This window comes from Centruroides vittatus, unplaced genomic scaffold (genome assembly GCF_030686945.1).
Source record: "Centruroides vittatus isolate TY-2023 unplaced genomic scaffold, ASM3068694v2 contig_1543, whole genome shotgun sequence".
In the NCBI taxonomy this organism is placed as follows: domain Eukaryota; kingdom Metazoa; phylum Arthropoda; class Arachnida; order Scorpiones; family Buthidae; genus Centruroides; species Centruroides vittatus.
Window position 1 is genome coordinate 73 of NW_027120956.1, and position 15,255 is coordinate 15,327.

The window sequence follows — 15,255 nt, forward strand, 5'->3', positions numbered from 1 at the left end:
ACGTTTCTAGGCGTCAAAAGTCCTAAAAATGTAAAAATCTTCGGGTGTCATTTTTTCGCCGATCGACCTACTTTCCCTCTATTATATATGTCAGTCAGGAAAGTAATGCTGTAATTTAAATTAAGGGTTCTCACTTCCTGGTCTTTTGCTTATTCCGGGATTTCGGGAAAAGTAAACTGTTTCCCAGGAACCCGGTAAATGCCGGGATAGAATTAATTATTTTTATGATATACAAAATATAATCATTTTTTATTTTTAAAGTAATTTAATACGTTTGCAACATCCAAAATCATATTCGTAATGCTGTATATGTTATATATTGAAAATTACCTTTGAATTACGTAGAAATTTTCACAAATAAAAAAGTTTATTAAAGTTTGCTGGAAACTGCATATAACAGAAGAATTCTTTGAATTGAGATGAAAATTAGAAAAAAGGATGCACTTAGATCAAAGTTTTAACTTAAAAGATAATTTTCGTTTTTTAAATAAAACATGATAAAAATATTATTGTGAATTTTTATGATAAGATTTTAAAAAGCAAAGATGGTGAATACTCCGATTACTCAATCCGATTCTTATTTTAGTAATAGAAAGTCCTGCTACCGAGAATGCCCTTTCCGATTAAATCGATGTGAGTGGAATCGCGTTCATTGCTTTTAAGAGAAAACAGATATTATATGTTTTTTCACCCGTAGCCTGGAGGATTTCTAGTTCGTTATAGAGATTGTAGTACTTCTTTTGCTCTCTAGTATTTTTTTTTGTCTGCCTTCGCTGCTTTAATAGAAACATGAAGCTTATAGCCCAATAACTTAATTTATCTTTGTATACTAGTGCATTTATCAATTAACATGACTTATTATATTGGAAAATTATGGATGCAGATATTTAGTCTTTCAGTTCAGAAATAATATTTTTTATTTAGTTCACCTGTTATAATAAGTACTTATATAATGTCTTGTTAACTTATAAATGTACTAGTATACGAAGATAAATTTAAGTTATGATAAAGGACACAAAGGCATAATAATTGAATTATAGCCCAATAATTCTGCAGTTCGTTTGTCTTTAATAATCAGGTTTACGAAGAAAAACTTCATACTTGCAGACTTCGTACTCGTTTGTACCCTTGCCCAATTTGCACAATCTGGCATAATGCAGTTATTGACGCTTGGGCATGGTTAAAAATCAAGACAGCGTAAGCACAATTATTCCAGATATTAGAGGTTGTGACATTTGAAGAATATTTAGACTCCTGCCAGAAATAAGCTACGTATTGATTATTGATTATTTGTGACATGCCATAACGAGCAAAATTCTAAAAACGAATAAGTAGGTTTAAAATTAATAAATACAAATTTATTCTGACATTCTATGATGTAATTATACTTTCTATTTGTAAAATTTCCTTAACCTTAACACAAAATAAGAAAAAAGTAACTTTTAAAAAATTTGCGGGATTTTCCGAGTTGAGAAGAATTTCCCGGGTTAAAAAAGCAACCGGGATCTCGGGATCCCGTTTGAGAAATCCTACTTGAAATACTTATAATAAGTGAATCTTGAAAGGTAGAAATACTTAAAGTTACGCAGTCCATATTCCATATAATAGAGTATTTCTAAATAATTATAGTTTATGTGGTTTCATTGACGTGGCTACTAAAACACTTATTTACTAAAAATTTACGCATTCGGATCAAACAGTACAATTACTGCAAACCTTGACATGACGTTTCTGAAAGACGCACCTGTGGCTGAGTGCATAAAACCACCGGTACATGGTCGCGTGTTCGGTCTCGCCGACAGGCTCGTTACTTAGAGTTTTCCAAAATTTTTTCACGTTTTATCACCTAAATAGGGGTCAATTTTCTATAAAAGTTTCCCGGGAGGTGTTTTCTCCTCGGCAGATCGCCCGTGTGTCGCGCCGTCATATACGAATAAAACTAAACCAAACTGTTTCTTGATTTTTCGATTTTTAATTTCGCGCCATTGAGCACTTCCCGATAAATAACTGAATTTAGCAATTGCTTTAGTTTTATTTTGAAAACTATATGTAAACAGAAATATATACTCCACATACACAAGATGGTCATTACCTATTCCTTATTCAGAGCACTCTGTTACCGTAACAAAGAAGTATATTGACACCAAAATTTGTATACAGACTGCAAAGCACTACACTTAATACAGCAATCCTTCGTTCCTAGTGCCTGTCATCCTCAGCAGTTTTGGGCGCTCTACTTTATTTCAATATCCTGCTTCGCCACGCTTTGCAGGAATTTACAATTTTTTGGTGCGGTCGCAGCCGCATTACAGATTTTTCCCGACATAAAACTATGCAAAGCATTCGGAAAAGAATATTGGAAAATAAATTTAGTTCAAAACTTCTGCTGAGAATCCATATATGCCAAATATGCCATTAGCGGAAACCATATATGCCGAAGGCATATATGGTTTCTGATAATGGCATATTTGGCATATATGGATTCTCAGCAGTTCCATATATGGTTTCCGCTAATGGCAGAGAACTGCCATTTTGTGAGAGAACTGCCATCCAACCTGTTGTGAGAAACCATAAATGCCTTCGGCATATATGGTTTCCCACACAGGCATATATGTTTTTGAATATGGTTTCTCACAGAAATGCTGCAACTTTGGCACACTTAAGTAATCGTATTATATGCAGTGGTGATATTCGAAATATTTGACAAGGTGTTCGCTAGCAGAAAATTTTTCCCTGACATTCACCTACAAACGAAATGGAAGTTTTAGCTAGAAATAGATACAATACCTTTTCTTGCCATATATCTAACAATCAGTGGCGTATTTGGAACGTAACGAACCCTGGGTGATGACGAGATCAGAATAGTATTTTAGTGCTGTCGACCCTTTTTTTTCAGGCAGAGAAATTTTTTATCACTGCTCATAATAGACAGATGTCATCATCTCTCGAGATACAAACTCCTTTTTATTTTGCTGTCCATAGCTCGACACGTGTTCCACAGCAATCTTGTATTATCTCGCGCGCATGGCATTCTGCGATCTTTCTTATGACTGGATCTACTTTCAAGAACTCTCTTGAATCGATCGCGATTAAACCTAGTTTTGATCGAGATTGAAACGGTCCGAGAGAGATCGCACCAAAACATAGTCCCCGACCTTGCTCACAATCTAGATTGAAATGCTCGGTGCAAACGGGGTATAAGGCCCTAGTTTAGTAGTATTACAGAGTATAATACGTATATTTTAATATATTTAAAAAAAAACAAACCCACTGAGAAATGTTCCGTGTGTTTAACAAGGTTCGGGTAACTGAAAATTTTAACAACGGGTTCGGCTTAACCTGAATATCACCACTCATTATATGCATGGATTAATCCAGTGATGAGTGGAGAGTAGTCGCGGTCAGCTGAAGAACATACAGTTCATCGACTTCAAATTTTACACCAGAACAATGGACACACATTCCAGCAACATTCCTTACCTAAGTAAGCAGCTTCTGCAAAACGCTTGTCTTTCGTAGAACAACTCGTTTAGTTGTGTTTTTGTTTTTTTCTTTTCTGTATTTTCCTGTAAGGTGCCTCCTAGTGGAGGTTTTTAAACTATTTTTTTTTTTTTTTGCAAAATCTTTTTCTTGCAAACTCGTTGTCGTATGTATATGTCGTTTACGTAAAATTGATGAAAATAAATATAAAATAGATTGAGTAAATCGAATGTTTTTTACCGAATTGAATTTTTTACAAATACTATCAGCTCGAAAATCTTAAGATCAGCGAACGACTTTTTATTTTATTTATTTATTATTATTATTTTTTGTATATAATACTGTGTAAGCTTGATTAATATGTTCAACCTGCAATCATTCGAAAATAATAGAGCAGACTCTTATAACAACGTTCACTATCTGCCTCATTTTTATGGGACAGATAGTGAACCGAATTCATTTGTCCTGCTTCAGTCCTCGAAGATGCGAAGAAAATAAGCCATTATTTATTGTGACATTGTCGCGTGAAGCTGCAATTTTTAATCATGTTTATAATTTATTTAATTTCAAATATATGCACTCCACTTCAAATTAGTAGTGTTTTACTTCTGTACATTATACTTTTCCGTTAGAAATCGATTTTTTCAAATTTTTTTATCGAGGAACATTACTTTTTCTACTTTGTTGTTTTGTTTGGTATGGTAAATAAACATCAATTCAGACAGTTTTCTTTAATAAATTTTATTTTCTCATTCACAGCTTCCAGAGCCTTTTTCACCATAGTTTACTTTAGTGTACATTACTACACAATATATGCAATATGGAAACGATGTAAAATTGATAGTCATAATGGAAAACATTTAGTAGTATACTTTGCTAAATACTACATTTATAATTAGTCATAATTACTTTAATAATATATTTGTCTAACAGAAACTAGTAGAAAAGGTAACAATATTTATAAGCTCTTAGCGCTCTCAGACAAGAAAGGAATTACGATCCGATCCGAAACTCTTCTCTGTTACAATAATTGATATCGATTAAAATTTAATGACTCAACATACTTTACAAGCACATACTTTACAAGAGAAGAAACCAAATTTGCCGTTATGTAAGTATGAAAGATGCACTCGTACATGAGGTTAATACAAACTGAAATTATAATATTCTTCACATTTTTGATTCATTTTTCATATCATAATTCTCAAGCCACAACAATAAGAACGCGAACAGTAAAGAAAAGATTTGCATGAAATGTTTCCAAACACCATGTTCGATAAAAGTTCTTATATATATATATTGAACTAGTCTCAATGTTGTTCCTGCAAACACCTAATTTACTTATTTTAAACCTGGGAAAGAAAGATCTTCATTTATATCGCTTGCTTTATATTATGACAATTTTCTGCTTTTACTTTAAGGCAATCTAAGGATTACCGGTTTAGCGGCCTCTTTCACTGGACTTCACCAGTTTTTGATGAATATGCATTGTCTCAAATAGTATTGATAAGTGATACGGAAAAAACAAAATTTTCAGTATTAATTAAAGCTGGAGATAGAAAGACAATACCAAAATAACATGTTTGCTCGAGCCGTTTTTGAGACCGTTGCTACGCACAGTTAATATGCTGGTTTGTTGTAACTTTCTTACTAAACGGCAATACCGTTTCGAATGCGGAATTCAAAGAGGAAAACGAATTTTTGAAAACCGTTTTTCGATGTAAAAAAAAAAAAAGCATTATTGATGCCATCTGCAGGAGATGAAAAAGAGCTTAAGAAAGTAAGAAATTTCTTCATTTCAGATTAACTGAGAAATTGATATAAAGTGTAGATTTATTGATGCCTTCAGACAATGTGAGAAAATCTCCTTCGATTTAAATTTGATTAATTTCTGTTAAACTATACTACGATATAAAATACTATAGTATTAATAGTAATTGCCCACACCATTATTATTGTTAGTACAATTGTAATTTTAATGTTGACAATAGTACACGATATCATTGGTACAATTAGTAATTCGTAATGCGTCGAGTGAGAGATCACGACTCGCAACCCAGCACCTCTGTAAGAGATGAAACTGGAATGATAGAATGACTCACTAATCTACTACAGTATATTTCTACTCTCGCTTTGTTGTTTTGCCTTATATGTTTATCCAAATCTATCACAATGCCCTCTTTTTACCTGTAACTCAATCTAATGTGTTCTCCACACTAGTTATGTATCATACTAGGCGTAATTTGCTTTGTATAATCTATTGTATTATATTATCATTTCAACGCATTCTCATTTCTCCTAATATGATTGCATTTTTGTCAAAAGATCCGTAGAAATTATTGCATTAAATTAAGTTGAATGGTGGAAAGCTTTTATTCGCACTGGTAGTGGGACGGGGTAAAGAGTATAATCTAATTACTAATTAATATTTACAAATTTTTACCGAGTGGTTAAAGAATTATTCTAAATAATTTTAGAGAATTCTATAGATTTGATTTTAGAGATGTTTTATTTATTAATTAATAAATCCAATGTCCTTACTCTTTTACATTTCTGTGTATATATTGTCTACTTCAACCTTGTTTATTAATATAACTTGTTATATCCTCTTTTCCCAGATAATACATCAGTACAATAAGTCCTATTAATAAAAACGGTCCGAGTAGACAATATATACAGAGTAATGTAAGTTGTCTTCATTGTTGCTAAACTTTGAGCACACATCTATATACACAAAGCGTGCATGTAAATATATCCATTTTATTTTTTAGTGTTAGGATAGAGAACGTTTATACTGTTAAATTATAATAGTTATCATCACATCAGAAATCGTTAATATATGAACTACTTCAGCAGAAATTAAACACGAATAACGGAGAATTAAAAATGTTTCATCATTATTTTAAAACAAAATAATATTCCGATAAATTTAATTGATATGTCTTTCGAACGTTATTGTGATGTTCTCGTAATTTGAAAATTAGGAAAGAATGGCAACACACTAAGATTACGATTCCCTGATTAACAAAAACCTGTTTTTATCTTCTCGCATATAGCGTAAATGATAGAAAGAATAACAGGAATAAAGAATAAGGCATGAAAAGCCGTCTCCAGAGCAACTAGAATCACAATTTTCGCAAATGTGGAAAGAAAATATACATTAGAATATAAAATCAATATTCCTAATCCTGTAGTCAAAGATCCTTGAAGTATTGGAAAGCCTATACGATACAGAGAATCTTTTAATTTTTCGTTTGGTGTCTTGCGTTGTGACATGACATAAGCATACGAAATATGAGCAGGATAATTCACGCTGAATCCCACACACAGAATCAGACTCATCAATGATATAATATCCAACTTGAATTCCATAAACACATGTAACCTAAAGTTTCTATCATTAAAGAAACCACAGAAATTGCAACAATAATTGCCACTACTAAATTTGGTACAAACAATAGAAAGACCGCTGTTATTAGTATTGCAGTAATCCAAAACAATTGATAAACCATTTGTCCAATGATGATCCCTTGTTCGATTAGACTTGACTTAATGCAATGCACCAGTACAGGAACGTCAGACTCGTCAGCAATTTTCAATAAATCTCTTAATACGTCTCTTTCTATGTCCGATGAATTTACATTTTTTCCCATAACAAAAAATCTACTGTATAAGATGTCAGTTTTGTTGCTGTTAAAGACGACGTCATTAGACAGTGACTTGGCTGCTCTGATGTTGAAGAATACGTTTCGAAGTCCGTCGATAAAGTCTTGCTTGTTTGTCATATTGTAACCTTGTAATGAAAATTTTGCTACGGGACTTTTCTGAAATTCTTTGTAGAATTTCAGCCAAGACACAGTGAATTCTTTATCAGCAATGTTGGGATGATTTTGGAATTTTTCCAACAGAGTGTCTAACGATTTTTGAACTTTAATATCTGAATAATCCAACGTTTTATTAATTATTATGTGATAGGGATACGAATGACGCTTGAAGTACTTTAAATTAATTCTGTAGCCTTCTGTAACTAAAGAATCTTTTGCGAATAACTTTTCATACTTAATGCCGTGTTGGATATAAAATGTACCCCAAATTGCAAGTGACAAATTAATGATGTAAATTATAATAATACTTATCTTCACCAGTGGATTGGAAATTATTTTTCCCAACGAATCTCTAAAAAGTGCCATAGTATATTCCTCTTGTTCAGTGTCATTATTTTCCTCATCACTTCGTTCTGAAATGATAAAAATATTATTTATATATGAAAGAAAATACACCGAAAAATTAGTAGTTTTACAGAAATATGCAGAAAATAGAGCCGCTAGAAAAATGAAAAGTAGAAAATATGACATACTTGAAAATGCATTAGTTATATGTATTACGCAAGTAAATGCAAGGAATATCACTGTCACATATGTAATAAGAAAGCAAGCAGAAATATTTGGTTAACAGACAAATATAAACAATTCTAATTACAGAAATGGGTGGCTGCATCGTTTTAAACAGCGTCATAACTTAACACAGAGAAAAAAACACGGTGAAAGTGCTAAAGTTAACTTGAATGTTGTAGAAGATGAAAGAAATAGTCTGTCGACAATAATACAGTATGATATATAAGATGTGTATAACATACATTAAACTGCTTTATTTTCCGATTACATGATAAAACGATTGGTCGTGCAGCTGTCAAAAGCTGCAATAAAAATAAAAATAGAATCACAATTACCTTCTGTTGTAATTAAGAAGGTGGTAACAAGAAAACTGAAACTGTTATTAAAATTCTCAAAGCTTGATTGTTTTAAAAATTTCGATGCTTCTATTTATTGCCACTTCAAGTACAATAAAAAGGAATAGATGACAAGACCTACTTTTCCAAGAATTCGTTGAAGATTTTAATAAGGATAAGATAAAACTCTTATCGTATCATTTGCATTGCAGTTTCATATCCATATCATTGCAGTTTTTTCTTATCGTAAGAGGATACTGCAATGTCCTGCTATTAATTAATGTCTTATGATTCATACTAAGAGAGTCCTGCTATAATTCATAAGACAACCAATCCGAGCAATGTGTAAATACAATTTTTTTCCCAGCAAATTGCACGGGAATTCTACAACCACTTGACACTGGCTTAATAAAAGGTTTTAAATCTAAGTACAAACGTCATGAAGTAAGGAAAATTATCGAATGTATCAATGATGAAATTCCTATTAAGATGTCCTGAAATCTGCTATGCAGGTAATTGAAAATCGTGGAATGTAGTCACTTCCAAGACAATAAACAATTCCTGGCTACACACTGGCTTATTCAAAGAAAGGCACAAATTGACTCGCATTATAATAAGTGTTCGAATGTTAGGTAGTGATCTCAGGTATAATTCAAACACAACTTTCACAATCTAACTTGCTGCTGAACAATTAATTGAAATCGACCGCAATAAGAATAATTTTGAGGAGTTAACGTCATAAGAAATACTTAATTTTGCAAAAAATAAGATAGTGAATTGCAGGAAGAGAACGAAGACGACCACGATGACTGACAAAGAAAATCCTTTAGAAACTGCGAAAGCGCAGGCTTGTTTAGAGAATATTCGGCGTTTTCTAAAGGTAAACGTATCCAGTAAGAATTATCTGATGCATATCGACTCATTGGATTCATTTATCTCTATAACTTGAGAAAAGGATATGTAGTTCAAACTATTTCGGGTAGGTTTTTCGATAAGAGAAAAATAGTGAATGTAATAAGAATAAAAAGAAGAAGCGATAGTTATTCTTAATGTTATCCAGACACTCCTATTTACATGCTGTTTTCGATAAACCGCCACCCTCACTTTTCTATAATGACGGGAAAACCAATGGTAACAGTTTAAAGGAAATTTGACTGTATATGTCGTTCAAATTTTTTCATGTTTCTGCGGATACGTTATCATTTCTGTCGTATCAACATTGCTGACGGTCGTGTTCACGGAGTAATATTTTACAGAGCTGGCCTCAGCCTTAATTAACATCACTTTTACGTCATTTAGAAGAAACGGATTGAGATGAACATATTGCAGCCACAACACATTTATATGCAGCCGAATTAATGCACGATTAAATATAAGTTTTACACTAGCTGCATTCTTATAATATAATAAAAAATGTTATAATCATTAACATTTGATACGTACTCAAGATACAAAAAAATATAAATAAATCAAATTTGTGGAAAGTACGTACAACATCGACTTTACACCTATAAACTAAAATAATTGAATTCGGAAATTATAAATAAATTTCAATTTACCGCATCTAATAAATTTTCCAAAACGTAAATTCCTTTCTTCTTTATATCCACTCAACGCCAAACATCCTCCGAAAAACGATATCTGATATACAAAATTGAAGATTATGCAAGTTGCAGTGTAATAACTGAAGATTCGAATGAAAGGAAATGGAGCCATCATTCCGATGCAGTATGAAATGAAATTAGTGAGTGAAGTTAAAGTAATTGAAACTCCTGCTTCAGAATAAGTTACTTCCATGCGTTTCTCAACCGTAAGTTTGGGATCAGTGATCCTCCAACATCCTATTAATACGAAAGCATCGTCAATCTCGGTCACTGAAATACATATACAATTCTTATTTAATGTGTTAACAATAGTCTAATAGTACGTTTTAAGGAACAGTGATTACTTACCAAGCACTAAAAATGGAATGGTGACATTCCAGTAAGTACTTTCTACACCCGATGCTGCCATCAATCCAAAAGACGACGCGACAGCCAAACCAGCATTAATCACACTGGCTAATCCGAGAAGAGGTTTACTTCTCGCCCAGCTGTTGCTGGTGTTGAGAAGTATGGAAAGTACAATCATAATTGCGACCAAACCTCCTATTTTGGGTTTCGTTTTATGAAATTCTTTTCGAAATCCTTGCTCTATGGCTAAAAGAGAATGCGGAACGACTTTAATATATTCGAAGTGATATTTTTGAATGGTGTCATAGACATGAGCCGACCAATTTGTAAACAATTTGCTTTTTACTTCATTTTTATCATCGGTTAGATATAGTAGTTGAACGGCACTTACTTTTTCTACGAAGTTGTGAATATCCACGGTAACACCCCCTAAATTTATAAAGTAAGCTTTAAACGTGAAAGATAACAAATCTATATCCACGGGATACTTCAGCTTCTTTCTCTTTTGAACTATAGAATCAATTCCCACTTCCGATATCACCTCGACAATAGGATTATAGAAGCATTTTTTGTGCATTAAAGTGCAGAGGTCTGCATATTTGATTAACTTCCCCTTGTTTTCTACTGTTATATTTTTCGTGATCTCATCGATCAGTTTCACTTCTGACAGAATATTTTTGTCAAACATGTTTCCTCCATCTTTTTTCATCAAATACAATACAAGAGCATTTGGTACATCGAGCATTTTTATCTGTTCGGTGAATTGAGACGAATTATATGAAAATGTATTTTGTATGAATTTTTTATTGGTGTACAGTTTTCCTTTATCCGGAGTAATTATGTCTTTAAATGTTTTGCTGGGTGGTAGTGTTGTGATAAATATAGAAAGAGTCATGGACAGAATTATAGGTAAAAGAATAAAGTAATAAGGATGCCGTCCGACCGTTTTTCCCAAGTTTTTGAAAATACGACTAAGGAATGTTCTTACGCAGTCGAGTTTCATTTTGCAGTTTCGATGTGTCTTCGGACGATGATGAACGCGGTTATCTAGAAAAAAAAATGAATATAAATATATTTAATATTTCCTTTTACATTACGTCTTTTCTCAAGTTAAAAGTTTATCTAAAGATAAGTATGGAATGTTCGTCTATTTGTTCGTCTCCTTGGAAAATAAGAGAAAAGTAAACCCCACAAACCCTTCGAGGATGGGCTCTCAAATGGTTTTGCTGAAGTGGCAAGAAAAGATGCAACACACTGTCTAATAAAAAAATTCAGCAACCAGTTTTGTAACTTTCCCGCTGGTAAGAAAATTTATTTATAAAATAACTTTTAAGCTATTAACAATACTATTAATAAAAAGAAATGTCATGACGATGAAATAGATTTTTTATTGACGAAGTCACATTATGAAAAAATGATCGAGTTTTTCGATTATTTTCTCAATTTTTTGCATAAAAGTTATTTTATATAAAATTGTAATGAAACACCATGGACTGAAAGTACAATCACAGACAGAATACACAGAAAAACACAATTCTATCACAAGCCTGCCTGGCAGAGAAGAATAGAAACACAAATAAATGACATTAGACAGCAATTAGGCAGGCTAACACAATACACTAAAAACAACATAACACCCAAATTAAGGAAACAGCTCAAAAACATTTTCAAAAAAATAAAAACACACACAAAACATGAACATCACAACACACGCATTACAGAATACATTGATACACTAAAACAAAAACTTGCTGCCAAAGCACGTAGACTCAAACGATACAAAACATGTACACTACGAAAACAACAAAATAAATTATTTACAAACAATAAAAAACTCTTTTACAGACAAATTAATAACAAAGCAAACACTGATACACAGCACAGTGGCACACCAACAGAAGAAGAACTCACAACATATTGGTCTTCTCTTTGGTCCAGTGCTGTCACGCACAATGCTGATGCAGGCTGGATCGAGGAGGAGAACAGAAACTTGCACAACATACCAACTATGCCCTGTGTTGAAATAAACATACATGATTTCCAATACACTGTTAACAGAACACACAACTGGAAGACACCTGGTGTAGACAACATTCACAATTTCTGGTACAAAAAGTTTACATCACTGCACCAGGAACTAGCTAAACACCTAACACACATCATCATCAATCCACAAGACATGCCAAATTTTCTTACTCAGGGCATCACCTACATGAAACCTAAAAACAACAATACCACAGACCCCACACAATACAGACCAATTACATGTCTTCCAACACTCTACAAATTATTGACATCCTGTATTGCAAACAAAATATACAAACATGTTGAAGAACACGACATTCTAACAGAACAACAAAAAGGTTGTCGTAGAAACCACAGGGGATGCAAAGAACAGTTACTCATAGATTCAGTCATTCTACGGCAAGCACACAAACAACACAGAAACATACACATGGCATATATAGACTACAGAAAAGCATTCGACAGTGTTCCACACAGTTGGCTGCTACATATCCTACACATGTACAAAATACATCCATCACTCATTGCATTCTTTCAAAACACTATGCAGCACTGGAGAACATACACTACATCTCAGGGTTCATAACACTTCCATACAAAACAAACCAAATTTTTATTAGGCGAGGAATTTTTCAAGGAATTCCTTGAGTCCTCTCTGGTTCTGCCTAGCCCTGAATCCATTATCCAACATGTTAAACAACACGCAATATGGTTACAATATCAGACACGAAAAAAACAACACAGTTTACACTGTCACATCTCATGTATCATGGATGACATAAAACTTTATGCATCCACACAAAAACAACTTCATCAACTCCTACAAATCACACATTCATACACCAAGGACATACAAATGGAATTTGGCCTAGATAAATGCAAAACACTTCACATAGAAAAAGGAATCCTGAAGAAAGAAGATTTTGCACTTGGAAATGGAGACATTATTGAATCCATGGAAGAGGGCGAGTTCTACAAGTATTTAGGATTCCAACAGGCCAAACTAACAGAACATGCACAAATAAAGCAAAGATTAATTAAAGAATACCAAAGTAAATTAAATGCTATTCTCAGAACACAGTTAAATGCAAAACACACAGTTAAAGCAATAAACACATATGTCCATCCCAGTACTCACATATTCTTTTGGAGTTATACATTGGACTCACACAGATCTTGAGCAACTCCAAAGGAAAACAAGAACTACACTTACTAAGCATAAACAACATCATCCTAAATCCGCCACAGAAAGATTAACCCTTCCACGTAAAGATGGCGGACGTGGCCTGATTGACATAGTTAACCTTCACTACAAACAAATACAGTCACTGCGAGAGTTTTTCTACAAAAAACAAGAAACATCACAATTACATAAAGCAGTAACTCTAGCAGACTCAAATAACACACCATTAAACTTACACTCACATCATATGGACACAACACAACATATAAAAAGCATAGACACCATTAAGCAATCGTGGGCTCGAAAGGCACTCCATGGCAGGCATCCTTACGATCTGGCCCAGGATTTTGTTGACAAAACTGCGTCAAACAGCTGGTTAGCTCGGGGATGCCTCTTTGGGGAGACGGAAGGATTCATGATTGCCATACAGGATCAGGTCATAAATACTAAAAACTACAGAAAACACATACTCAAAGATGCAACACTCACAAATGACACATGCAGAAAATGTCACGTCATGCCAGAAACTATACAACACATTACTTCTGGTTGCAAGCTCTTGGCACAGACAGATTATCTTACACAGACATAATCAAGTAGCAAATATAATACACCAAGAGCTTGCAAAGAAACACAAATTATTAGACATCCACGAGCCATACTACAAGATACATTCCACAGACAGTATTGGAAAACAACACGCACAAAATGTACTACGACAGAGCCATAATCACAGATAAAACAATTTACCACAACAGACCAGACATCACACTCATTGACAAACACAATAAAATCACATACATTATAGACATATCCATTCCAAACACTCACAATATACAAAACGCATGCACTGAAAAAATTAGCAAGTACACAGAACTCGCCCAGGAAATAAGGCATCTGTGGAGGATGGATAGGTGCTTATTGTACCTGTTGTTCTCTCTTCTACAGGTGTCATACCACACACACTACACAAAAGCCTGGGCACATTAGAATTGAATAGAAACACATACATCACACTACAGAAGGCCACTATATTGAATACATGTCATATTGTGAGAAAATTCCTGAATACAGACACACACACTGATACACTTCTTTAATTTCTGTTTGGTTACTATGCCTTGACTTTGGCCCGGCATAGTACACAGCCACCGGTGTTAACCGAGTAAATCTCATTTAACCCAACATAATAATAAAAATAAAATTTTTGTAAGTCTTAATAAACCTGTCATGGAAGTAATAGCGAGATTGAGGCCGAAGTTTTCATCTCTAAAACGGGAACGTCGAACGACCAGCGCCGCCATCTTGTAAGCGGCGCTCGACGATCGACGTTCACGTTTTTAAGATGAGAACTTCGGCCGCAACCTAGCTAGTAACAGATAGAAAAATTATTTTAAGATATTAAAATCAAAAGTAGAGATAAAACAATTCTTAAGTGAAGAAAAAAGTTATAAAAACTAGGAACTACTAAAAGTTAGAAAAGGACTCAATATAAATTATTTAAAAATCGCTGGAAAAGGAATTACTAAACTTTATAAAGAAGAAATTATAATAGAGAATGAGAAAAGTAAGATCTTACACATTAATATTAACATTCTAGTTTTAAAATTAAGAAGCAAAACACATAAAATAGAAGATAAAGTGAGACCTTTAATAGATGAGCAAACTTAAATTGTTTTAGAAACGCACTTTAAAAATTAATGTATTAAATAAACTGGAATATTCGAAATTTAGCATACAAAGTACAGATATGTTAATAAACAAATTATGTGAGATATTAATAACAAGTTGTGACAATGAGCGAAGCTCACCCTATACTTCCGCGTTAAGGGACCGAAGAGTCGACTTCGCGTCGGCGATGATTAAGCGGTCAGGGTTGATACCAC

At 33.4% G+C, this 15,255-nt stretch overlaps 1 protein-coding gene across 1 annotated transcript; it reads right to left on the reverse strand.

The window, feature by feature from the left end:
• Nucleotides 1–6,821: 6,821 nt before the first annotated feature.
• On the reverse strand, nt 6,822–14,673 carry LOC136968775 (patched domain-containing protein 3-like). Its single transcript, XM_067262808.1, has 4 exons — nt 14,595–14,673; nt 10,162–11,208; nt 9,769–10,083; nt 6,822–7,717 (listed from the first exon to the last, which is right to left on the reverse strand). Exons 1-4 carry the CDS (start codon nt 14,671–14,673, stop codon nt 6,822–6,824), a joined length of 2,337 nt encoding a protein of 778 aa, XP_067118909.1.
• Between the last annotated feature and the right edge of the window lie 582 nt (nt 14,674–15,255).